Source organism: Lampetra fluviatilis, chromosome 49 (genome assembly GCF_964198595.1).
Source record: "Lampetra fluviatilis chromosome 49, kcLamFluv1.1, whole genome shotgun sequence".
NCBI classification, from domain to species: Eukaryota; Metazoa; Chordata; class Hyperoartia; order Petromyzontiformes; family Petromyzontidae; genus Lampetra; species Lampetra fluviatilis.
In genome coordinates, this window is record NC_136323.1 from 6,734,464 (window position 1) to 6,762,152 (window position 27,689).

A 27,689-nucleotide genomic window follows, 5' to 3' on the forward strand; every position below is an offset into this window, starting at 1 on the left:
AGTGCAATGGAAAATACATAAATCTATTTCCCTTGGAAAGATGTTCAAAGAATGTGATATTGGTTTCATAAATATGTTTTTCTTGTTGGTTACTCACTGACTTTTGCCCCGTGCGGTATAACAGCCAAGCATGTTTTTTTCCTCCACCGCTGAACTTTCTTTTTGAGCTGCGCTGCCCTGCACGATGCACTGGTGTGATGTGCATTCAGCAGAATAATTTATTGCTCACTCACTACTGGAATGACCTCCCAAGCTGAACAACACGGCACGGGCAGAAAGTAACATCTTACTGAATAAATTCTACGATGTTTTCCAACAGAGACGAATGCATCACGCACCTCGCCGCAGGATGTCCTGCGCTGTCTCATCGCTTCAGGTGGTCTCTGGCAAGCCCATTAAAAAATTAATCATGCCGCAAAGCATGACTTTTTTTACATCAGGAACGATAAATATTTACGACGAGAGTGAAGTGCACTTAATGCGTACTGAAACACTCAAAAGATAAAAAGATCATCCGTATAGCCTACTCAGGCTGTTGGAACAAGTGGCAATCGCGAGCATGTATGAAGTCAGGCCGGCACAGTGCAACAGAGGGTGGTGTGGCCAGCACCATAGCCAGCCACCTTCGTTGTTTACACAAAGCAGCAGGTACACATTTAAAAGCCTGAGTCTCCCTATGGCCCAGCACCAGTTAAAATACTCACCACTTTGGTTGGCTGCGAGTGGGAATTGAACTCTGGTTAGCAGTGTGCTAACCACTACGCAACCGCTCCACACACGCACGCAATGCACTAAAATGGGTACACAAAACGGCAGTGCTTTCATTTATTGGAGCTCCCAATCACATGTACCATTGCATCCCCTAAGCAGACGGCTTTAGATCAAGACCCTGCAGACATCCTCCCACTAATTACTGTAACTTTTTCGCCAACTCTCCCGAGAGCGCCCTCAATGCACTGGCTCCAACACCACATTACACTCTGCCTATCTCACCCTTTCTGCAACCTCTAACTTGGACATGCCAATTGGTGCACGCACACAACAGGCACTCTCCAACCGTTCATTACTACTGCTTTTCGTGGAGCTGATTTGTGTGTGTGTCTGTCTGATAGGGAGCGGTTGTGTACCCATTAGCGCGCTGCGATACGAACCCGGCGTCCCGTGTTTGATTCCCGCTCACGGCTAATACCAGTGACGATTATTTGAACCGGTCCTGGGCCTCCCCTAGGTCGACTCAGCCTCAAATGAGTACCTGGTACGATGTGTAAAACATTGCCACTAGGGACACAAAGGTGGCTGGGCGTGGTGCTGGCCACCAACCCCCTTGTGTGCTATGCCGGCCTTCATAGGTGCTCGCTAACAGCACATGCCCCAACAGTCTGTTGTCTTTGTGCCTGTTGGGTATGATGGGACTAAGCCAGTCACAATTCCACGCGCGAGACCCGAGGAGACAACGGTTAATTTTCCTCTCGTTGGGTCCTGGCACTCAATGAGAGCTGGAACAGAAATCCTGGCACATGTAACAGCCCCGTGGGCCACCCTGCCACCTGCCGGACTGCAAAACTCTCAATATACACCCATGCATACCAGAGGCAGCAAAGAGTGCAATGCACAGTACATTAGAACCCTTATAAACCATTATCAACTTTTTATTTGACCAGGTAAGGCCCACCGAGCTATTTCGCATTTTTTTTAGAAGCAACCTGGCCACAAACGAGAGCTCAACGAAGTGGCTCATCACGTGGAAATGTATAGCAGCCAAATACGCTAAACGCATGTTGACTCTAAATGTGGAGGGAAAAACCGGAGGACCCGGAGAAAAATCCACGCGACCAAGGGGAGAACATGCAAACGTCAAATATACAGGTGTCAGGGTCGGGATAAAACCCACGACCTCCTGCATACCAGGCGAGGTAGTTAACAACGCGCCACCTGGGCGCCCCTTTCCCCCGTGGACAGTGCGCTCGAGATACGCCAGCTATGCATCCCACTAGGATTTTTTCACACAGCTTTGGTGTACGGTGATTTTTTTCTGCAATGTTTTGCTGTCTTTTCTTGGATTTCTGTTTGCACTTAGTCACATATTCACTTTAAGATGTTTTTTGTTCATGTTTTTGTTTGTTGCGGTTGCACCCGATGCAAGAGCCGAATGGCTCACAGGGCTATACCTAATAAATGAACTTGAACTTGATGTTGGCCATCGTAAACGGTGAGCCTCACTGCGCCTCAAGGCAATTTGCACGTTCAGAACCTCTTACCGATGGTAGGAGGGTGCAGCCCTGAAATAGTTTGTTCACTCCACTGCTGGAGAAATTACAATGATTAGAGGCAAGCTTTAGAGGGCCGGATATCGCGGGTACTTGGTCGACTCGTTCATGCTGGCCAGAGGGTGTTAGAAAAGGCAGGCGTACCAGCACTTTACCCCACCACACACGACCTTACACAACTGTAGTGTACATATTTTTCTGCTGGGTGGACAGAGGTGGTGGGTGGGGGATTTTAAAAAAACCTGCCCATTCTTTCAACTGCCCAGCCAGGAGATTGCAGGTGCAGCGTGCTAATTATTACACCACGGTGGCATCCACCCTTACCGATAGATTATTCTTGATTATTGTGCTCGGCTAAGAATGTATATATGTATGTGTGCGTTTGACTAGACCAACAGTGTCGTTAAATGTATTACAAAGAAATGGTATATGCAGAGGATATGCACAAAGTAGATTCTATCACATGTACAGTATTAAATGGTGTCTTAAATCAACCTAATATTTAATCATGGTATATTTAAACTCAACCGCTGGAGGCTGAAGAGATAACGGGCCATGATTACGGTAATTACACTTGGTCAATGTGCAAAATTAGCCAACAAAATAGCATTGCAGTCTCGAAGTCAATCCCACGCTGTCAACGTAATCTAAATCATCACAAGAAAATGGATGGGCTGTGTTGAAAAAAAATTCAGCAAAATTTATAAGATCAATATTTGCGTTCATTATCATGAAGAGCATATTTGGGAAAGATTATAAACGTAAAAAAAGCATCTCTGGAGGCTGTGGAGTGTCTACATTGAAATGGGTCCGGTGAATTGCTGTATGTCCCCTTACACTTAAAGGTTACAACAGACACAGCATCAGCAAGTCTGGGGATTCAGGGGTCAGTTAAATGTTCAGTATTATAATCAACCCTGCACGTACATGAGATTGTGGCCTTATGACCGGCATTGCAGTATCATATTCCTGGTTTGCACATTTTCATGATTTGCCTTTCAACAGACAAAATGTAAAATTCAACAACTGAAAGAAAAAAACCTGGCAAAATGTATAGATGTTTTTGATGCGATAACATTTTTTTATGAAATTCAGGTAATTCCTCACCTCTTTTAATATATTGGTGCTTTTTGCGTGAATGGGAAAATAAAAAAATATTGGTTTCAGGATTGAAAAGTCAGAAATTCTGAATAACTTTGGGCTCTTCGGAAACCAGGTTTTGGGTGAAAAAATGAGAACGTCTTCACCAAAATGTCACGGAGTTACAGGGGAAAAAAAGAACATTGAGGGCACAGAGAATAGACTTCAGAAAGCACCTCGGTCATGCCTACAAGAGAACAAGATAAGGCAGCATAACAAAGACTTGTATTGTATATGCATCCATCGTGACTTGTAAGGGGGCCCAAGATGAAACACAGGGGTGAGGCAACGAATACAAAAGTTGTTCCGCAACAGAGAAAAAAAAGGAAAAGTGTACGGCCAATACGAGTTCCGCAAAACTACATTAATTGTGGGAACCCGCTTTCAACCAGCAATCAGAAATAATTAACAAAAAAGTTCACACAAGCGCCCACCCGCCTTGTAACACCCGATGCAATTTCCAGGAAACATTAATCGCGGTGCAAAGTTCGGGAGGGGGGGGTGGGATTCAGTAGTTGAGGGTGGGGGTGGATGTTGCTTATTTTGGCATTGAATCGTCAACAGCAGCTGACGATGCTTTATATTAGAGGCACAAGCACAATGGCTGGCCGCATCATTTTGACAGATAGAAATTCTGTTGCCCCCGCAACCATGCCCATTTATTTAGACAAAATCAATGCCCCACCAGGATGTGTTGCTTTCTCTCTCAGCGAGTCTCATCCATCCCGCTCTGCGCTCACACAAAGCCCAATTCCCAAGCACGCGGAGTGCGTGCGTGCTGTGCGTGCATACGTGTGTGTGTGTGTGTACGGTAGTGGGGAGCGATAGTGTAGCGGTTAGCGCACTGCGCTATGAACCCGGCGACACGGGTTCGATTCCCGCTCACGGCCAACACCTGTGACGATTAGCTGAACCGATCCTGGGCCTCCCCTAGGTCGACTCAGCCTCAAATGAGTACGTGGTGCGTGTGTAAACAACGCCACTAGGGAGACAAAGGTGGTCGGGCGTGGTGCTGGCCCCCCCCCCCCCCCTCGTGTACCGTTCTGGCCTTCATAAGTGCTCGCAAACAGCACTTGCCCGTACAGTCTGTTAAGGTTATATGGGGGATCTTTGTCTTTGTACGGTAATGTGGCGGTTAGCGCGCTGCGCTACGAACCCGAGTTCCATTCCCACTCACGGCCAAAATCAGTGACGAATATCTGAACTGGTCCTGGGCCTTTACCAGGTCAACTCAGCCTCAAATTAGTGCCTAGTGCGGTGTGTAAACATCGCCACTTTGGAGACAAAGGTGGCCTGGGCGTGGTGCTGGCCACCCACCAACTCGAGCACTGTGCAGGCGGCGTTCATAGGTGCTCGCTAACAGCATTTGCCCCAAAAATCTGTTAAGGCTACACAGGGGACCTTTGTCTTTTTGTACGTGTGTGTACACGCATGCGTTCCTGACTGGACACTATTCTTTGCCCAGTGGCAGCTCGCCCCGTCTCTACTGAGTTAGGAGGAATCACTATTAATGACGTTACCTGGTGTGGCTCCGCTGCAACCTTCACATTAGGGTAAAATTTAAAGTAATTTCCTACTCAAATTATCTGGAACAGCAGTGGACATCCCACATTCCTATGGCGGGGGGGGGGGGAATTATCTCCCTTGGACAACCACTGTTGACTTCCCCAAAAAAAGTGGTACAAGGTATAGCGACCTTGGATGGACGACGGGTTAAATCAACCTCCTCCAACCAGGTTTTGAGCTCGGAACCTTACGATCGCGAGCCATCTGGCCAGCAAAAAAGTGGTTAACACATCAACTTGTGTAGTAGAGTCTCGAGCCCACGCGACACGCCCCCCCCCATAAATGTTTAAGGTAGTCCTGCAATTGCTCGTTCATGCCACTGCTGGCAGAAGGGCCTCCTCTACTATAGGCGGCTCTACAGAGCCCGCTGTGGGGGCTTTTCTAGTCTTCTGGAGAGGGCATTTTGGCCTCACTCTTCCAAACTGGTCAGACGTATTTGAAGAAGTAGGAGTTACCCATATTTTACCGCCCCCCCCACCCAACCTTTCGATCGACCATGGTGTACCCATTCATGCTGCTGGGTGAACAGAGGCAGAGGGGATAAAGAAAATTATCCATTGCTTGAACCGTTACACCAGGGCAGCATTCCAACTTCTACATATACATATTAAATCCTCAGCAGACCTGAGTACCGTATTCGGTTTAACGTAAGTCACAAAGTGGAGGCTTCTGGCATGATAGATGTCAACATTAAGGCATGGCTATTTGCATATGCATGTATACAATTTAAGTCTTTTAAAAGCGCTTCTCTTGCCAGATAACGATACATCCTAGTGCGGAGGGCTTTGGTGACTGGCCGTCACATTCACGGCATGCTCCTTAATTAAAGAAGGGCAAACGTACACTCCAAATAAGCCACGGTTAATATACAGCAGATGCTCGTTGAAATGATGTGCTTTTTAAAGACGCGGTATAAACATATACGTGCGTCAGCATGCGGTGAAGCTGCGTTTGGCATTCGTAATCTTTAGCTATGGACGTACGTTGAACTTCTTTGTCGACGCACGTAGTCAACCGTGCCCATCGGAGGAGAGGGTTCCCAACATTTATGGACCTGTGAACCATCCTGTGAAATCTCTCTTTCTTTTTTTTTGTAACCACAATGCAATAAAATAGAAATGGTATTTTGTGAGAACAAAAAATGTAGGTGCAACATTTCCACAGACCACTTTTGCATGGCCCTTGGAGACCAGCAGTGGTCTGTGGACCTCGAAGCTGGCAACCGCCGCTGATCAATGAGTTTCAATCCGGGCAGTCACTCACGATGAATACGGCTTCTCAAATACAGTCAGTTGATGGTCTCAGCCTGTTCAGCAATTATTATACGTAAATACATAGAACGTAGAATTTGGTTTTGAATGTATGTAATGAGAGAAAGTGTGGGGGGGGGGACATACTGTGGCTCTAGTGTGTGGATTTGAATCAGAGGTCAATTCCAAAGAATCTCAGCAGCAGTTCTGTGATATCTCCTTCCATGGACCGTCCTCCAACATGGAGTAAATTGCACTGCTCCGCAAAGGGGTTCAAACGGATAATATTTCTCACGACATGACGCTTGATAGCACAATTGGGATAAAGGTGTGGAAAACATACAGTCGTGGAATGCACTTAACCCCAGCAAGGGAGATGGGAGTGAAAAATGTGTGCCATATGGAAGATCACAGTTTGACTTATGAGTGTCAAAACTCGATGCAAAGCATCCTCATTGTGCCCATGCAGCTCAGTGTCTCAAATGTCATTTTCAAGTCACTGGGGAGCACTGAGTCTTGTATTTTGAGTGCAAATGCTTTCGTACTGTGCTGCCAACATCTGCCTCGCTGCCTGCCTGGGTTTTTTTTTTCCCCGACACTGCTTCACACTCCGCAATACTAAATTTTTTTACCCACTTCTTACACCGGCTGATCGTGCAAAATATATAATACATCAAGCTCCCGAAAATGATTATACATATGATTGCCAATTTAACATCATTATCATTATATACACGTATAATTTGTATAAACGTTATGACTTGTACGTTTTTTTCTGATGTACATCCCGTCAGAAGGGCCATCTGTGGCTTATTACGAGCACGTAACAATATCAATGGCAGCAATTAAGAAGTTTGTCATGTCACGTTGAATACATTTCTTAATTTTAGAACTTTCGTGACTGCAGGAATTATTATTTGTTTCTTTCGGTTAAGTCACGTCTAAAGATAAAATAATAAATTAAATTAAATAATCGAATACGACGTTTCGATTGCAACACAAGCAATCATCATCAGGTATAATGAAATAGCGACATAAAATCTAACCAGAAAACTATAGACAGACATATTAGCAGACAGATATCACCAAGATACATAGCGAGAGCAACACACAGAGACGATCACCCCTCTCTGTTACCTGTGTTGCTCTCGCTATGTATCTTGGTGATATCTGTCTGCTAATATGTCTGTCTATAGTTTTCTGGTTAGATTTTATGTCGCTATTTCATTATACCTGATGATGATTGCTTGTGTTGCAATCGAAACGTCGTATTCGATTATTTAATTTAATTTATTATTTTATCTTTAGACGTGACTTAACCGAAAGAAACAAATAATAATACATTTCTTATTTTGCAGTCTCGTACAGAGATAATTGGCAATTTCTCAGCTTCACTATGGACCAATGGCTTTACTCTGCTTGTCTATTATTGCAAATATACAAATCTTCTAATTAAATTGGACCCTGCCCAAATGTAAATCGAGTACTCGTGTGGGATGCATGTACTGTTTGTAATTTGGTATTTTATTCTATTTAATAATAACAATAATAATGAAATATCACGTGAACAATATCGCCATTCTAAATAGACTTGGAAAACTGTTACAAACATTCAACTCCAACTTTTATTCTTTGCATAATTATATAACCAATTCACGCAGGGTGCCAATTCCACTTACTGTTCTCCAGACAGCTTCTCCTCTTTAAAATCAGTGGGCGACGTTAAACGTCTAGAAGTTAAAATGTTAAACGCAGGCCGATTAATTGGACCGTACTACACACATGGTGCACAGCCACTGCAACTTAGAACACCTCAACCATGCCGCTATGAAAACGTATCCCCAGCCAAGTTTAAATCACGGCTGCGTATTATACACAGCGTTCTCAAGTGGGTGATCTGCGAACTAGAGTGGACCGGCAGAATTTAGAGCCGAAATTAATTTACGAAATAAGTTAAATCGACAAAAAGAAAACTACATTTTTTCGTGGTCGATTCATTCGGCCCTATTTTTAAAAGTGGCAGCCGACCCCCACATCCTTCCTCCCGAAGGTGGGAAACCCCCCCCCCACCCCCCGTCAGCCATGCCCAGCATGATATCAGGATACCAATGATGTCACAGAGCCACGCCCATCACCTCCAGCCCTGCATCACATGCGGGAGCAAAGGTGACCTTTTTGTTTACAAACTATTTTCGTGTTATCCGATTCGTCGAGGAACGATTGGTTAATCATCGGAAGTGTAGTCGATTAATTAAATAATCCGATAGCTAAGCTCTAGAAGACTTACCAATGAGCAGTGGTAAAATTGTGTCATTTGAGCTGGATGTAGTTAATAGTGCATACCTGTAATCCAGCACTTTGAAGACAAGAGTTGGTGGATCGTGTAAACTGGTAAAATACTCAAATTAACGAGCTAGGCTGCATGGTGACCAGCAAATGGAACTACAGCCAACAGATGCATTTGCCCATGCGTGCAGAGCATTTGGTGGTATAGTATTTGGTGGTATAGTATTTGGTGGTATAGTATTTGGTGGTATAGTATTTGGTGGTATCCCCTTATATGTGTGGGTTTAGTACTCTGGTGTCCTGTCACATGCCAAATGGACTTGAATGAAACTGGCCAAATATCCCAAATGCAGGACCCTCCTGAAAAAAAAATTGTCCTGAGACTCAGCAATGCTTTCCTGGAGACAGGACATATCTATTTGAGGGATACGGTCGAAGGGCTGGCCTGATTTTTCAAATTCGGGAACAAAAGCCTTAAGTCTAATGGACAATGCGGTCATCATTTAAGCACAATTTGGCACCATGTAACATGGCAAAGATCTCACCTATGATCACACCAAATTCTCAGCTATAACACACACACCGAAAGCTAGCCATGGTACAGAAAAAATACATCTTGGTAGCTCCCCCTCTAGTCATGGACTGCAAGGCTGCCAATTACCCCTTCAATGAGACTCAAACAATGTCTTAAGTAAGAGCTTTGGCAAATAAAACGCTCCACAAAACAAAGTGTTCAAAAGCCAGGAGTGTACAAAGGATTTAGCTTGAAACGACCGGGAAGTTTTTTCTATCCATTCACCCTCTTTATTGTGAAATGTTTGCTCATCGCTTAGCGGGAGAACAGCAGCCGTATTAATACACATAGCCACATGCATACCAAATACAACCAAGGGACCCCCAAGACGACAAATCCAGCTTCTGAATAAGGCCATATTTTGCTGTGCTAAAACCGGCTTCAGGACACTGGTGGCTTCTACAATTTGAATCGGCTGCTTGTCCAGACAGCTTGCAATAACGTCCAGCAGAGTATTTTAGTGGCAAAAAAGGGGATCTCACATTAGCAGGTCACTGTGTTGAATTTATAATGACAGTGGCTAGCCAAGGAATGGAACACATCCAGAGAGTACGTCTACCGGAGAGATGGAGCGATGGAATCAGCTTGTGTGGAGCAGCTACGTGGTTAGATTGCGGAAGAGGCAATATATAGCTGCACCTTGGGGAGGCCTGCATACAGCAGCGGAATGATGATGGCTGATGATATTGAATGAGGGTTCTCATGAAATATCCTATTAGAGAGATGTGAGGGACCTTTACAAGAGGTGTGGGGGATATCTGCTTGTGCTGGGATGTGTGGGTCCATACAACAGTTCAGTGTGAGAACAGAGTGAAAACTGTAGTGGATGGAGACCTCTGCTGGGCTGATGCACCATCACAGCTAAAGCACGCAAAGCTGGGCGTTATATCGCTAAAAAATTTGTTTACCAACTAGCCAAACCAAATGCACAGGTTGGTCATGCGATGGGACATCGAAACAGCACCGCAGTAGGAACGCGTCGACAAAGACACCCGTCAAACACTGAGGTTAACACGAACAAGCCTGTTGTCAGGTTATACCCCGATTCCACATTTGCATGTCAACCAATCATCCTCGATTGTACCCGACTCAAGATGCGAATTGCGCTATTAATTTGGTATATGTGAACAGCTGGACTAGGATGAGAGGGAGCTCAAGACGCAAAGCTCGTGTGCGGTTAAACTTTTCTTTAATACCAACAAGGAGGTGGGGGGGGGGTCATGTAATCCCCGAGTGCAACTCATACAGATCTGACTCTAATTAACACAATCTGCTTGAACCTACTACAATAGCAGCACAATCCCCAGGAACGGATAATTGATGTGCAGGCAATGCACAGACTCTGCGGGTCTCAATTTGCCTGGATCCACGGCTTGAATCCCTACCGACTCTCTGCCCCGGCCCGGAGAAGAAAAACCAGCTGACAGGGCAGACAAAGCCACTCGCACGAGGACACTATCGCCACACTGCAGAGGCGTATCCTTCACAAAAAGCCCCCTCTCCTCCCAAAAAAAAAAGAGATGCTGTGATGCCTATGACCCTCAGATGTAGATATGCGCAAAACAAAATGCTAATTTGTTTTAATGTCACAAATCTCATTTCGGAAGCTGTGACCAATTATTATTTTCAAGTCACTGCGATGGCTATGGAATATTGAAATATAGATTTTTTTTTTTCCCCCTTTTAAATGTGCAAAAAAGTACATCAGGCTTGCAGTTGATCGAGCATGCTGCGAATGGCAATGGGTTTTGGATGTGAAAATATTGGCCATATGCACGATAGTCGACACGGGTTGGCAAGCTGGTGTCTAACAATGCACGAGTTAAAATCAATTTGCGTGCGATGCATACGACTACTTACAATTAATGCAAATGATGTTCTTGTGTTACGTTGAGGCTAATGGAGTGAATACAACTATACAAACAGAAAAAGAAAATGGGAAATTGTACAATTGAGATTGTAAAAAAAAAATCTGAAATGTTTTTAATCGCATCGAGATGAAATCGCTGGGTGGGTGGGGGTCTGTCTTGCCTGCCAGAAAAAGGGCCTCAAAGAGGTTTGGCGATGTGCTGGGTGTGTTATAAATGCGAGTCATTGTTGGTGTGCAGAAGGGGACAGTTCAAAGCTAATGCGGTGCAGATAAATAGGTCTACGTTACATTGCAAAGTCAAGGTGAGCAGGTTTGCTGAGAAATTAACGCACAAATGCCTCACTACGGACAATCTGCAGAGGCACACTGTTGCATTCCTGTGTTGAAATGCAAGTTGAGCAATGGTTACTTTTCAAAATGAAAGCTTGGAAGCTGCAAATCAACGTTATACGCAAGAACATGTGCAGTTTCAGTAAGTAAATGAAATCTTAATAATTTTGTTACCCATGTCTGTATAATGTGAGTATGAAAAAAGTGTGTTTTGAATGGGGCATGATCATGGTACTGACGTGCAGTATTTTACTTCCCTATTCTTTTTGCTACATGCTGAACACGTCGCGTGCTAAAATATGGAAGCACCCTTGCACAACTGCACATTAGAAGAACATCCAGCTTCAACTCGTTTTGTTCTCAAGGTGTAAATCAAAAGTAGAATAAGGCTGCAAAATACGGTGACAATTGCGTCGTGCCGATACTTACGGCATCCGAGGGTAGAAACACTCGCGTGATCTGAGGGTACAGTCTGAGGATGACGTCACGAGGAAAGAGAGAGGTGACGTTATCGGGACAGGCGGGGAGATCGGGGCACTTCTTGGAAGAAATCCGAGGTAGGTGGACGCGTGCGGTGGTGAGCTCGCGCGCAATAAAGAAAAGGTCGACCCCTCAACCTTCGTCTGGTGAACTCTCGACAATTGTATGCATTTTATTTTTACAATTTGGTACGTGCAATGGCTGCGCTCACGACTTGAGCATGGTTGTATTGATGATGGAGATGATATAAGTTCAAGGCCAGTTGATGCTTCAACTCCAGCCATCGCCATTCAGGTTGAGGGGTAGATTATGGATGAAATCTGTCAGAGATTGGTTAGAAAAGCCTTGGATGTTGAAGCATGCAGTGGCGTTTCAATATGACAGCGCAAGCCTGCGTGCTTGAACATGCAGCAATGAAATAGTTGGGAAAGCTTAGATGGTATGTTCTGGAGCATTTGGCATTCAGCACCAAATCCAGCCCCTTTCAGACACTGTGAGCCTGTCAAGCATTGAAAAGAAGCCCTGACACACACTCATTAATGTTTCCTTTCTGTGAGAAACTGATAAAGACCAAGTATTGTTTACTGTATTTGATTATTTGAGCTGCACCTCATGCCGATCTTCAAAACTTCCTCACTCATCATCACCACTCATAATAGAGGTTTTGTTTGGGTTAGATCGCGTAAATATACGTGTCGTTAAACCCACCACCACTCGACAAGCAAACTAGTAAGTCACGTAAACAGAACGTGCCAATTCGTTACTCGTAGAGCACACCGGTGTGTGTTGGAGAGCCAAGTCACAACATTAACAATCTGAGTACGACGTTTCGACAGTAATTACAACTAGCTTCATCAGGCGACAGCCAGATTTGTGAAGTCCACCGGTTTCATTCCTTAAACAGAGGCATAGATGTAATGCCAACACTTGTGCACTCTTCTTGCGCGAAGTGGGGGGGGGGGATTCATGAATCAACGTACATTATATGCATGCACATTTTCATCACCACTACTTTCCAAAGGCCATACCTAATTTGAATATATATTCTACATCAATATGTCCTTGTTTATAATGCTATACAGTACTTACCATGGAACCTTTTTGCTAGTTTTAAAATATGAAAAATAAGAAGAGGTTTTCTTGCCAGAAATGGTAAAACCTGTTCTTATTTTTCAGACTTTTATACTGCCAAAAAGGTCCCATGATATAGCTGCTCACCCTTAGATAAAAATGCTCTGATAAGTGCATTGTCTTTGTATTAGACACCTTTTGGTGTTCTCTGGTCTGACACCGGTGAGACGAGGCCAGAAAGAAAGCCGTCTCTGGTGTAGGCCAATCAGTTTAAAAGACAATACATCATATATTATCAGAGCATGTTTCTTTGCATGTTCACCACAAGTACGTGTGGTTAATGCAGACTTGATTCCTTGCAAAAGGTTTCTATTTGGTGTTTGAACATCTTAACGCCTGTTTAATTTCCAGAAAGGGTAAAAAACCTATTCTTATTTTAATGCTATACTTACTGTCGATTAACTGATGTTATGTGTGTAATTACGTATTACGATCCTCACATGCACGGACATGTAATTGGAAGAGTAGGCAGATGAAGCCAAAAGGCAAGACGGTGCTGCATTCTACAAAAATGCTTTCCAAAAACGTGGTAGGAAACCCGAGAACAACAACGGACCTGTCACACCACAGCGGGCTCTCGGAAAAGTTAAACGCAACCTCACGACAACTTGTTCTGAGAACAAGGAACCCTTGCGCATAGGGTTCTGCAAACAATTCTGCTATTCTTTTAAGCTACGGACGTAAGGAATATACTGGTAGGAACCACCTGGTTCCACCAGCCCACAGGGGATTATTGTGCCCGTCCGTCCGTCGTGCATCCAAAAATGGGAGGGGTCGGGCTGGGTGGAGAGGGGAGGGTGGGGAATGGGCTGGGTGGGGAGGGTGGGGAGGGGTTGGGTGGGGAGGGGAGGGTGGGGAGGGGCTGGGTGGGGAGGGTGGGGCTGGGTGGGGGGTGAGAGGGGTGGGGCTGGGTGAGTAGGGACTGGTCACCCCGTGGTGCCCTTATAAAACTCAACGTTTAACCTACTCACGCCGGCTTGTGCCCGCCCTCACAGTCGGCCATATTTGCGGAATACACCACGCCGCCGTTGACCCTGGCCATTGACCGAGCAACCCAACGTTCCTACCAGCTCCCTCCGCAGAAATGCGTTATTGTGATGCGAAATGCGATTTCTCAGTGCAAATTGCTATGGCAAGAGGCCACTCGGAGCAATGTAAGTTACCTAATAATTTAGCGCCGCTTTTTCCGTGTTAAAAGTGCTGAAGTTGTATTGACTGATAACTCCAAATAATCTCTATAAATAAATCCTACCCAGTAAAATTTAATTGTTTTGTACACAAAACACGCTGCTGCCGCAACCCTCACCAGCACAAGCGGACTGAGAAACGAACGAACATTGTATTGTTGAAGAAACTACTCAAATGAGATTCATAATATCCTCCTAGAATGAGACCTGAACTTAAAAGTAACGAAATTAGCAATGAATTGACATGCATCATCTTTAAAAATGTGTGTTTCAGTGTTCTTATTTACTGTTATATTTGTATTATTATTCAGGTTAAAGAGTACAAAGCATGCAATTGCATTTTGTTCAGAACCACTAAGTGCATTCTGAAGGTACCTTTCACGTACATTGAATATCATCAAAATACGGACAACTTTGTACAGATATTAGAATTGGTTCACATTATTTGTCATATTGCCCTGTGGCAGGTATGGAACAAAAACATCTGCCGATTAAAAATAATTATATTGCTTTTAAGCCATAATTGCACGATACAATTCAGTTTTTAGGCCTGTGATGTTGGTTGCATAGAGATAATTGTATAGAGTGTATATTTTTATTTTGTTTGTTTAAAAATTAAGTAGCCAGAAGAAAAAAAACATCTCACAAAAAATTCACGTAATTTGTAAACATGCTGAAGATGCCAGAGGGAAAAGTGGCAGAGCACGTCTGTTATCTTCATTGAAAATAGAAATACATTTTCAAGTATGTGAACTCGGCACAATATACAATTCCCTTTCATCTGGCCGAATTTAAACAGAAATTGCAATCCTGTCGTACAAATTTGTCAATGTTCTTTCACAGCTCTCGGTAGTTTTGAGAACTGATAAAAGGATCACTGTTTAAAACTTCAGCTGTTAACTTTTCTGTCTTAAGTTAGCCTTTGTGAGTGGACCAGTGCAGAGGAGGTTCAGTCGTTCAATGCACAGTGCTATGAACCTGGCGACCCTAGTTCGATACCTGGCCATGGCTAACGTCATTGGTGAGTGATACCGGAACCGGTCCTGGACAAGCAATGACCTTGTCCCAACAACCCCCACTGACCAGTGCGGTGAAGTATCGTCAACAACCCCCATGAGCAACATGGCATGGGTAGGGGCATATGCATACATATTGATGTCAAAAAGTAGTAGGATTATTTTGTATTGCTCTGCGATGTGTCTCCACGTTGCACCGTGTGTTGCTCTGCACAATGTCCGACATTTCAATTCCTCCCAGACAAAGTAAATACACAATATCAGCTGGCCTATATCGGACGCCAGTAGAAGCCGGCAACGCTCTACAATCGAGGGAGAACGCGTGCTGCTCAGTTCCATTCCTGCAGCTCCTTAGAATGTGGATCGAGAACGTTGGACATCATGCCGAACAACACACAGCAGAGCCCAAAAGCACATTAGTGGGCTGCACAGCACAGCCGCCAAAACCTACAAACTAGTAATATTATTTTACTTTTAAAAGTATCACACTATTTTTTTGGTTCAACACGTAGGCTTTCGCGACCAATATCATCCATGATACAGGGTTTTTTTTGGTTAGATCGCGTAAATATATAAAAGTGAGAAACGGGAGGATTTTTTCACAAATCTGGCTGTTGCCTGATGAAGCTAGTTGTAATTACTGGCGAAATGTCGTACTCAGATTGTAAATGTTATGACTTTGCTCTCCAACACACCGGTGTGCAGTACTAGTGATGAATTGGCACGTTCTGTTAACGTGACAAACTTTACTAGTTGGCTGTGTCGAGTGGTGGCGGGTTTTAACGACACATTTATATATTTACGTGATCTAACCAAAAAAAAACCTGCATTATGGATGTACATTTTTTTGTTGAGCTACCAAAGATAACGGTGCAGGGCGTCCCAAAAAATAACGAGTTAATACCTCTGTGTATGACACTCATTGAAAAAGGCCAACCACTTAGATCACCATTTGCAGACTTTCTTAAAATTCACAACCCTCACTCCCCGGCGTGTTCACCACATCCGGTTGCTCTAGGAGACTAATTAAATAGATGTCCTGGTCTACTGCCAGAGGAAAAGGCCAAGTAAACGTAGCCTCTAGAAACACTTTTGCCCCACTGGCATTCACACTTGGTTTGCCAATCGGCATTCCAGAGGCAATTGGAGGCATTCAGTTGATCGAGATTTTTATTTAATTAAAAGTCCTACTGTGAAGCATGACCACCGATTCACTATTTAGATAAAGTGTTTCGGCCAGTGCAACCCAACGAATAGGATCCACATGAAATGTGTGCACTGTGGAAAATAAGTCCCTATTTCATTTAACAAAGTGCATCTACTTCCAGAATCTAATTAGAAATTACCATTAAAAAATGCGATCATTTTGTCAAAAAAACAAACTGCTTCGCCATAATTTATACGCACAGCACTGCATAATTGCTCACACTACCATTTGTCCAATTGGACATTTTTTATTCTTAAAACACTAAAAAAGTTAAATGTTATTCATATTGAAATTATGGTACTTTTATACTGTTTTCAATTATATTTTAAAAGGGCAACATTTCTCCATAACAACCTCGCTCCCCCGTGACATTCTAGTGAATCGTCATAATGCAGGGTTTCATTTGGATTCAAGAATCAATTCATTTTGTCTAACTTTGATTGCCATGTTTGAATTGTACGTGTTTTTGTCATTTTTCAGAATAGCGTTCAACTTGTCAACCTAAAAATACCACTGGCATATAATTTGCATTCATCATAGATGATATTATCAAATGTTGCACACAAGATTCCATGCGTGCATTGTCAAAGGTGCAGCCCTGCATTCCCTTGCTCATGCTACTGCTGGGGGTATTGCCTCCACTAGAGAGAGCTCTAGATTCCCTCTCAAGGATATTTGGCCTACTCTCACACAATCACTTGATGTAGAAATTCAATAAAACAGATACAAGTTTAGAAGTCTTTCCACAAAATTCTCCCTCGTCAGAAAACGTACAGCCTCCCCGAGGCAATACGCACAACCAAATCCGTCACTGTATTCAAGTCACAACTCAAAACACATCTCTATACGCTTGCATACAAACAACTAACTCACAGCCACATGTTTTTCTTTCCAACTTTCTTTTTTAAACTGTATAGAATTATATTCTTGATTCTTTCGGTAAAGTCACGTAGAAGGGAAATAATAAAATAAATAAAATAAAACAATACAATTATCACGACGTTTCGATTGCAACACAAGCAATCGTCATCAGGTGTGAAAACCACACCAAGAAAATTTGAAAAAAAGTGGCGGTTTTTTTTCTTAACGTCAGCACCACGGACAGCAACTGGCGGTTGTGCTCGGAACGGAAAAGGGGGGAGAGAAAGAGAATGGAATGCGGTCTGAAAGTCACCGTAAGCGTGAACACAATCAATTAAGACCCGAAATGGTTTGTCAAATCCTTCCAATGATTGCTAAGCCAGAATCCATCTTCTCGGTTGAAATTGTCTCTGTGTTTGTATATGTGCTGTGGTTTTCACACCTGACGATGATTGCTTGTGTTGCAATCGAGACGTCGTGAGACTTTTATTGTTTTATTTTTATCATTTCCCTTCTACGTGACTTTACCGAAAGAACCAGGAATATGAATCCCTGCAGTTACGAAAGCTTTAAATCGAAATGTAAATCTGTATAGAATTGTTTATCCTAGCGTGTGCAACGGATGTGATGGCGCTTTGGGTGACAGATGTGTGCCAGAAAGACGCCAAAGTGTTAAACCAAAAATAAATTCATCTTCTTGGTACTTTCGGTAAAGTCACGTAGAATGGAAATAATAAAATAAAAAAATAAAAACATAATAAAATAATTCTCACCACTTTACCGAAAGAACCAAGAAGATGAATCCCTGCAGTCACGAAAGCTTTAAATCGAAAAAAAACTAAAATAAATTGACTTCATTTTGACAACGTATTGAATCAATACTTTTAAGGAAGCCTTGGATACATTTGAAGTGGAAATGAGCTCCGCGTGAAAGATTCCATGCAAACGCAGGCAGTTATAATGGGTCAACTACCTTAAAAACAGCACAATGCTCACAATACACGGTGTGCGTGTAGTGGCTGTTCAAGAACAAAATCTAAAAACGATAACTCGCTTACCTTAATTGAATAAAACAGGGCGATCTTAGTTGGAACAAATTGAGGAAACTCAGTGTATCACGGTGCGAGCACAACACAGGATAGCAACGTGAGTTTTAATGAGAGTATGCTTCTAAAAGCCTTCACTTGAATGAGCAAGCAGCAGTGAAATAGCGCCATGCTCTTAATCACAGCTCTGCGGGTCATCGTACATCTGGGTCGCGCGGCAAAATGAAGCAACGCAAACGGGACAGGCATCTCAAACACGATGTTCCATCATCATTGATATATTAAATGTATTTGCCAAGGAAAAAAGAGTTTTAGACATTTGGAGATTTTTTGTTTTACTTTATAACACAAAGCAAAGCACTCAGCACACCACACATCGCTTGGCCGTAAAGATGCATTTTGGAAATATGAAAAGACAGGCACTAGTTCGTACGGTTATTTAGAATTATTGGTGGTGAGAGGGAATAGAAAATCGATGTGAATAAAGAGCTACCATAAATGAAGTGAGGGATAATATAAATATTGTATTTGTCCAGAAACTATTTTCCAGCGAGCTTCACTGAAACAATATGCTCAAATATTTACAATAAATGTATGCACAATACCAGAGACTGCTATGCCAGCATTACCAAAGGATGAAGTGAAAAATATTATAATAGATATGGTTGCCCTTTTTCGAACCTAAAAAACAGGATGTCTGCTGCACCGTAGATGTTGGAAACTGTCACGTTATTAAAAAAACGAGTCGGCTAAACGACCCGGCGGTCACGGTCAACATTTTACGAACTAAAAAAAAATCACAATGCAACATTGCCTCCTGCTGGCAGAATATAAGAATACTAAATATACAAGCTAATACAAAGCTCACCTCTCTTTGAACTCCACAGACACATTTTCAGAGGGAGCCTTCTGGACACCCTCCAGGGATACGTACACCTTCAGGAACTTCTCTGACTGGTCCCATCCTATACGCGAAGCATTGCAAGCACCAGAGAGAACAAATTAGGACACTCCAAGCTGTTACCGTTCCCCCCTAACACTGAATTTCCAGCCCGACAATCGCCGCTAACACAGTCACTTGAACGTTGATGATTCGCCATCTAGGCGCCCGTCTACCTGACATCCTCAACGAGTGGACAGCTAGATGCATAATACAGGTTTTTTTGGGTTAGAGCGCGTAAATATGTGTCGTTAAACCCGCCACCACCCCACACAGCCAATTAGTAAGGGTTGTTACGTAAACAGAGCATGTCAATTCGTGACTAGTACAGCACACCGGTGTGTTGGAGAGCCAAGCTACAACATTTACAATCTGAGTACGACGTTTCGCCAGTAATTACAACCAGCTTCATCAGGCGACAGCCAGATTTGTGGAGAAGTCCATCTGTTTCATTCCTTAAATAGAGGCCTAGATGTGATGACAACACTTGCGCGCTCTTCTTGCGTGAAGTGGGAGTTAATGAATCAACGTACATTATGCATGCGCATTATGCGGGCCCATTGATCTTGTACTTCTGTGTCCATTGTGTGTACTAAAATAGCCATACCAACAGTAATCCATATTGAAGTATGGTGGCCTGTATAGGCATGCATTATAACATTTAATATTTGATTATTTGCTTTCAAGCAGCACTAAGTCTGTAGCTATCCGAACGGTTACAATTATTTATCTCAATTTCGATAGATTCTCTAATAAGTCTTGGCCAGTAGTAACTAGTTTAGCACAGAATTTCAACATTATCAAAATGTATTGAGTGTTCTTGTTGGCATGCGTGTTCTGCTACTGGTGACAGTTGTATTTGGTAGTATTTAATATTTCTTTGGTGTGCTTTCAGTCTCATGCTGATCATTCGTCTGTTTGCCCAACATAGCATTTGCCACAAGTGCAATTAATCCGGTACACACCTTCTGTTGATAGCTTCGGTAATACATCTTTTGTACGAGAAAATGTATTTATGTATTTTATGTACCATGCTAATGTGACTTGGATGTTTTGTTTTTCCAAACATCTGGCAATGTATGGTATTTTAATAGTGAATTGGTTTTGGCATTCAATGCCCTGTTGATTTGTACATCATTGTAACCGTTCAATTGCAGCGATTTTTTAACATGTTTAATTTCACTTATCAGACTATCACCATCTGACACTTTCTTAGCCCAATGAATGAGCATCGTGATGAGAGCGGATTTATGTGCGGGGTGATAGTGTGGGTTTTCTTTCGGTAAACGCTGTGTTATTTTACCATTTCGACCCCGTCTGAGCAGAATATCCAGAAATGGTCGAGATCTGTCAGCTTCCACTTCCATGGCGAACTGGATGGATGGGTTTTGCGAGTTTACATTATTTATAAATTCATTAAGTGTATATTTGCCGTGTGGCCAAACCACCAATGTGTCATCCACATATCTAAACCAAGCAGAGGGTTTTAGTGTGCTTGAAGCAATTGCTTTTGTTTAAAATTTTCCATGTACAAATTCGCTATCACGGGAGACAAAGGAGATCCCATTGCTGCTCCTTCCTTTTGTTTATACAAGTCACCTTTCCACAAGAAATAGGTGTTCTTTAGACAGTGTTCAGCTAGTCATGGGATATGTTTGGCTAAACTTATATTCGTTACCAAAGTGTCGAGTAATTAAAATTGACTCGTTAACTGGAGCCCTCGTGAACAGATAAGTCACAAAAACGTATGAGAATAGCATTAGGGTTAAGCTTAACACTTTTTAATTATATTTCCGAGATGTTCAGAGTTTTTAATGAACGAAGGGGTCCTACCGATGTAGGGCTCTATTTGTTTCATTACGTATTGTGCTCATTTGTATGTGGCAGAGCCTACTGTACTAACTAGATGCATGCTGCAACATTTGTGTAATGCGTGTCGAGTGTGTCGCATTATCGCACAAAAAACACGTACGCAAAAACACACATGGTAAATAAATAGTTCTCAGTCGATTCATTCACACCTTCCAACGGATGCGGCACTCTCATGCCACTACTTTTCAATGCAGAGATGAAAATCTTAGCAGCGTCAAACCGCGTACAGCCGAAATATCACCCCCGTGTTCCGGAAAACAGACCTAATTTAGTAAACCGTGTTTAGCAGAAACACGCGTTCGATAAAGTCGCATTGGGCCAAGTTGTCCTGTATTACTATTATTGTGAACTGCACTGCTCGTATTTATTAATGTTGAACTTCTTTCACACCGTACATAGCCAACGATGCTAATCCGATGTGTGGGGGAGAAGGATCAACTAAACACAAAAAGTTAATCTAAAGAAATTAGTTTCCAATCTAGATGATTTAAAAGTGCATTGCTCCAGTGGCTTCCTAACATCGGAAGGAAGATGGCCGCAGAAGTGCATCCGAAGCGTGAGATGCAGTAACCATCTTTGTTCGATGGCTAGCCAAAAGCTACTTGCGAGGATGACCATGTGATGGTTTATGCTCCTTGACGCGATCAGCAAGGTATTGTGTTATTGTGTTATCATCTCACCTGCTCTCATGGAAAAATGTCTGGCTCAACGTCGTTGTGACAATCGGCTATTACTCAAGGTACTGACCACCCTGCTCATGTATGTGTACTGCATGCATCTCTATAGGTCACCATAGTTGCTGAGCTTGGTGGTGGAGGGTGGCCCAGCAGTAGCTGCCTTGGGGGACGCATCGGCCGCCTTGCTCTGCTGCGCCCGACTGCTGGCCTCACGATCCACCCTGCGCAGCTCCTTCTTGAGCAGCTCCTGAACGGCGGGCCGGGTGGCGCTCTCCAGCAGCTTCTTCAGCTCCTCCTGGTCCAACAGGAGCTGTAGAACGAAAACAAACTAAGAGAACAGAAATGCATGTGCCAGCCATGCCCGTGTGCACCGATGGGAAGCGTTGGCAGAGCGGTTAGTGCGCTGCGCTAACCAATCCGGCGATCCGGGTGCGATTCCCGCTCACGGTCAACGCTGGTGACAATTATCTGAACCGGTTCTGGGCCTCCCCTAGGTCGACTCAGCCTCCGATGAGTACCTGGTGCGGTGTGTAAACATTAACACTGGGGAGACAAAGGCGGTCGGGTGTGGTGCTGGCTACCCACCCCCTCGTGTACCCTGCCGGCCTTCACAGGTGTTCGTTAACAGCATTTGCCTCAACAGTCTGTTAATGCTATACAAGGGATCTTTATCTTTGTTGTGTGTGACGACGCATCGATTCTCGGATGCGTTTTTGCGGTGTGCCGCTTATTGTTTGGCAAGATGCCCAACGTGTCGCTTCATGTGCTGGGAGCTTGCTTGTGACACCTGTTAAGGGAATTATGATATCACGATGGTGACAACTGCAGCATGATGATGAACAACATCAGCTTCCACATCCTCATTATCATTAATCATCATCACATGCACAAGTGGCAAATCACAAGACTCTTTTGTAGGACTGCAACTTCAAACTCCAAGCCATGGTCCATGTGATTTCGCAATGTCCAAAATATTACTTTGTTAGTTGCTTTTCATACGCCATACGAAAGAAAAAGATCTTCTTGGTTCTTTCGGTAAAGTCACGTAGAATGTAAGTAATAAAATAATAAAAATAAAACATAATAAAATAATTCTCACGACGTTTCGGCCACAACGCAAGCAGCCGTCCTCAGGTGAAGAACAGGTCTGTCGAGAAGACAGAGTCTATCTTGTGGCCGAAACGTCGTGAGAATTATTTTATTATGTTTTATTTTTATTATTTTATTATTTCCATTTTACGTGACTTTACCGAAAGAACCAAGAAGATGAATCCCTGCAGTCACGAAAGCTTTAAATCGAAAAAAAAGAAAAAGATAATAACAAATGTTGGATGCATTTTGATTTTCACTGTTTCAAACGGAAGGAAAGGGAAAATATGATGAATGTGTCACTCACTTTTTCTTATTTGTTTTCTGTGTGGATAATAAAAATGAATGTGCTGCCACTTGGGGTGGCCTCCCCTTATCAGGGCTTCCGCACAATTCATAGGAACAATCTATCGAACGATAATGAGAAGCACTTTGCTGCAAGTTAACTGCGGTTGTCCTATACAGAGACTAGCCTCTACCAAAGGAATGTGGCTCAAGGTTGCAGACAATATACAGGGACTCCTCTACTTACGAACATTCGACTCAGGAACTTTCAGAGATACAAACAAACCTGTCCGTATGCTCAGTTGCAGCTGTTCGGACCGAGAGTCGTAAGTTCAACTGCCGCGCAATAGATGGAGGTGGTGGCATCTACATCTGCAGAACATGAAAAACTAGTGGCATCTACAGAAGATTATACAACTTTTAAAGCCATTCCGCGTGTTTAGTGTACATGCCGTACAGCACGTTTGGAATCAGCAGAAGTAAAGTTGGACAAATAGACTTACGAACAGACCTCTGGAACCTAACTCGTCCGAAAGTAAAAAAAAAAGTCCCTTATATGCAATGCCCTATGCACTTTGGAGCAGAAAACAACTTTGGCTTTTCCAATTTCAAAAAGCTGACGGGATAGAATGATTGCCAGCAAGACAGACACTGGGAGAATAGAAACTCGCATTTTGTCACAGACTCGGGGATTCCATGAAATATTTCACAATAGTCGAGATCCATGCCTTTACCGCTCACAAAAAATTCAAAGCTGCCCTATATAAAGATTTCCCACAAGTGTTGTGTTTGCAAGCCCATTTGTCATGGTCATTGGGAATAGCTTATAATTATAACTCCAGGAGCAATGCAGTCCAAGGGGAAAAAATACTCCAAAGGGGTCATAGTACAATTTACATATATTTTATAAATGGAGCAAAACGTAGAGCTGCAGCCCTACAATTATTTGGTTATGCCACTGCTTGCAGAAAAGACCTCAACTCTTCCACGCTAGTCAAACGGCCTACTCTTCCACGCTAGTCAAACGTCTTTGAAAAGGTGGGAGATATCTACACTTTACCCCACCTCACGCAACCTGCCAATCGGTTGTGGTGTACCCATGTTTACTGCTGGGTGGAGAGAGATGAAAAATATTAAGAAACCTGCAGATTGCTTCAAATACCACACATAGGCATCCAATTGGACAGGCTACCTATACCACAGTTAATGGTTAGTGTTTTAACAATCATACCATGGCAGAATCCCCAAAAATAGAAGTACTACACTGTAATTGAGAAACAATCAATAATTTTAGGTGAAATAATTGGGTCCTTGAAATGCACATTATTAACCGTGCCAACTTAAGGTTAATTGCTATCAGCCTCATTTAAAAAAAATTAAAAATTTTTGTGATAGTCTTGATGAATTTAAATTGTGCTAACTCGAGCGTGGATGCCAAAATGTACATTAAAAATGAATGACAGTTTGAAACATGTTCAAATGGTTTGGAATATTATAACATTTAAAGTTTTACCACTGAAACATTAAAATCTCATACATCTTAAATTAATTATGTAGTAAAACTCGACTACTGCTTAACCGGTAAAAAAAAATGTCATGATTCCTTTGCAAGTATTATCAGAAAATGATAAGGCAATATAATCAAGTACAATTTGCATACATTTTCCGTTGTGTTATTTTCAAAATATACTTTACTTTGCAATATTGTATATTTTTTACTTTAATTCCCTATCAATTCGTCTTCACGTGCAATGTTTTGTTAATGGAAAACCAGATGCCAAAATATCAGCTAATTGCTAACGTAATCTGTTTCCCTCTGTGCAATAAAGCTACACTGGGTAGCCCTTTAGAACCAGCCCAGCTCACCAAGCACCATATTGCTTTTCCACTGCAGAAGGCGAGCCGTGCCAATGACGTCGCACCCAATGAACACGTCGCTGGACAGTCCGGAGCCAGATTCAGATGTTTTATGAGGCCATGGTATTACCATTTAGTTTGGGATTCAGCTTGTCAAATAACCAGTGGAAAACCATACTATGAGGGCCATGAACTGACTTGGCTAGGATGTGCCAGTGGAAAAGGGGTATTCACTTTGAATGCATTCAGATCACATGGACAAAGGCACACTGCTAATAATATTACAGGTAGTCCCCGAGTTGCGATGGTCCGATTTACGATATTTCGACCTTACGATGGTGATAGCGATACGACAAAATTGCCATCAACAACCTAATATCGTTCAAGTATGCAGACGACGGACAGAATCTTGGTGAGTACAGTACAATATGTTACAATACGTTCAATGCATGTATGATACGTAGCGTTAGCGATTTGATTTTAAGGTTACCACGATACGATACGTTCAATGCATGTTAAAAGTTTTCATAGCTGATAGAATTGTTTCCTGAATAAACTTTCTATTAAATTGCAGTTCATGTAGGTAGGCTAAGAATTTACCTTGTTTTTTTTTACTTTACATTTTACTGTGCAATACAGTATTGTAATAAAGACATATCATACAATATATATTTTATACAGTACGGTACTGTAAATTGCTGTTTTGCTAAATTATCACCATTCTTTAAGACTCCTGGGTAGGCTAGGCCATCTTCGACTTACGATATTTTCGACTTACGGGGTCGTCGTAACGCATCTCCATCGTAAGTCGAGGACTACCTGTATAAGGCTCAGTGGTTCTTGACCTGGGCTGTGAGATGATGGCCTTTCTGGGTGTGCGAGACATGCCAGATTTATTTTTTAGCACGGGCACGTGAGTACAACTGCTTTGTTTCATCAAACACATGTATTTATGACCTTTTTACGACTGAGAACCAAAAGGGGGTGTAAAGCTGCAGTAAAGGTTAAGAACCAATGGCACATCTCATCGGATTCCTCCAGCAAGAATAAATATTCTGATTCTGGATGGGTGGCCCAATATATGTACCGTAAAGTCAAATAGCCACCACGACCCGCTCGGCGTGGAGAGGCAATCATCCAGCAGTGGATTGACAAAGAGCATGTAGAGCAGAGTCGGGTACAGGTAAGAAAGAGGAAGTATTCACTCGGTTGATTCAAGGTGCTTTCCAAGAGGGGGAAATGAAACACGCGAATAGTTTAACACGTCAATAACCAACAGCAAAGTATGTACCGGTTGGTGAAGAACACAACCATCGCACGCGCTTAGCTCTCGCTGCTGCTCATTATCTCTTCGAGGAAACATGTAGTGATGAGTGAAAATAGTTCATGACCTTAAAACGTACGAACCAAAAAAAACATGTTTTTAATGACAATTTATCGTCAGCGGCAGCAGCCGTCGCCATGATAAATCCACTGCTGGATGGATACCTCCGCCAAGGCGAGACGTTGTCTAACAAACACAGATGATGCACTCACGCACACCGGCCAAATTCATCGCTCCATCTCCCCGTTTTGAGTTCTCTCGGACGAAGTAAATTTCTGTTCCGCAATATGGTCCAGATGTCTTGTGACCCGCCATCCAATCACCCATTCGATTCTCTCATACTTATTTTTTCTTCTGAAAGTGAGGTTTATTTATGAACATAAATGAAGATGCCGAGGAAATAAATGATAGGGGTCAATTAATTTTGAGTCACGAGACATCTGGACTAATCTGTTGAACACCGTACTGTAGTAGTACAACCACGTGTTATGTGTTATATCGACCATCACAATATCGTACTGTATACGCATAAAAATCCACAATATTTCTAGATATCGGAGCAACGTATAGCATTCAGGTGATTTGTGAACGTTTGGGAATTATTTGTCGCCGTTAATGATGAAGTGACGATTTAAACTATTGGTTTGTTTGAACACAATACCGTCTCGTGTCTGCGCTACATGCACACACACGCACGTGTGCGCGCTAGTCACGGACAACGCATCATTAACGCGTCGATTGAATGGCAACTACACAACAACCAAACGTTGAGATAACAACGCGATAATTAGGTTAAGTCTCGTCAAACGGGGGCACAAAAACGCCACATCTTTCACAAAGGCCGCGATCGCCGCGTTGCATCCTTACGCCTTTCCTGAACGTTCTGCCCGGTTTCGAGACGCGTTACGCCGGGTGACATTCAAAAAAACACACCCCCTCACACGTCCGACGCGACGCAATACTTTGGCGGCTTTATCATCAACGCACGTCACTCTTGGTTGGTTTCTACGAGCAGGGCAAACGACGTTGACGAGGGACACTTACATCCTCGACGCTTGCCATTTGTCCTGGGTTGGTAAGCGAACACCGTCCGTGGAACGAGCGAGTGGTGTTGATAGTGGGCGGCCTTGCCAGATGGAAGGTTTTTTTACCTCTAGAAGTATCCGTGTTTCCAAAATAAATAATTTATTGCCGCAGACTTTTCTAGACCCCCTGCGGACGATTACTGGAATAGCATCGTGTAGTTTAAAATCGATTATCCATTCGGTTACTCGACTTAATAGAACACCAAAACATTTGGAGGTGTAGGCAAAACAAAAAAAAACAAATGTCTCACTCGTCTGTGCCGCTGGACGGGAGGTGATGGCCAGGACTTGGTGACGTCATCGACATGAACGCACGCTGGGCGTGGCTTGTTGGGGGGTTCCAGCCTTC

General features: G+C 43.0%; 1 protein-coding gene across 1 annotated transcript in view; it reads right to left on the bottom strand.

The window, feature by feature from the left end:
• CACYBP (calcyclin binding protein) overlaps nt 1-27,383 on the bottom strand; it is a 111,418-nt gene extending 84,035 nt beyond the window's left edge. The window contains exons 1-3 of the mRNA XM_078878018.1: nt 27,300-27,383; nt 21,815-22,010; nt 19,080-19,176 (exon numbers count right to left, since the gene is read on the bottom strand). Of these exons, the coding sequence (XP_078734144.1) occupies nt 19,080-19,176; nt 21,815-22,010; nt 27,300-27,317 (311 nt within the window). The 5' untranslated portion in view covers nt 27,318-27,383. The remainder of the gene's footprint in view (nt 1-19,079; nt 19,177-21,814; nt 22,011-27,299) is intronic.
• Between the last annotated feature and the right edge of the window lie 306 nt (nt 27,384-27,689).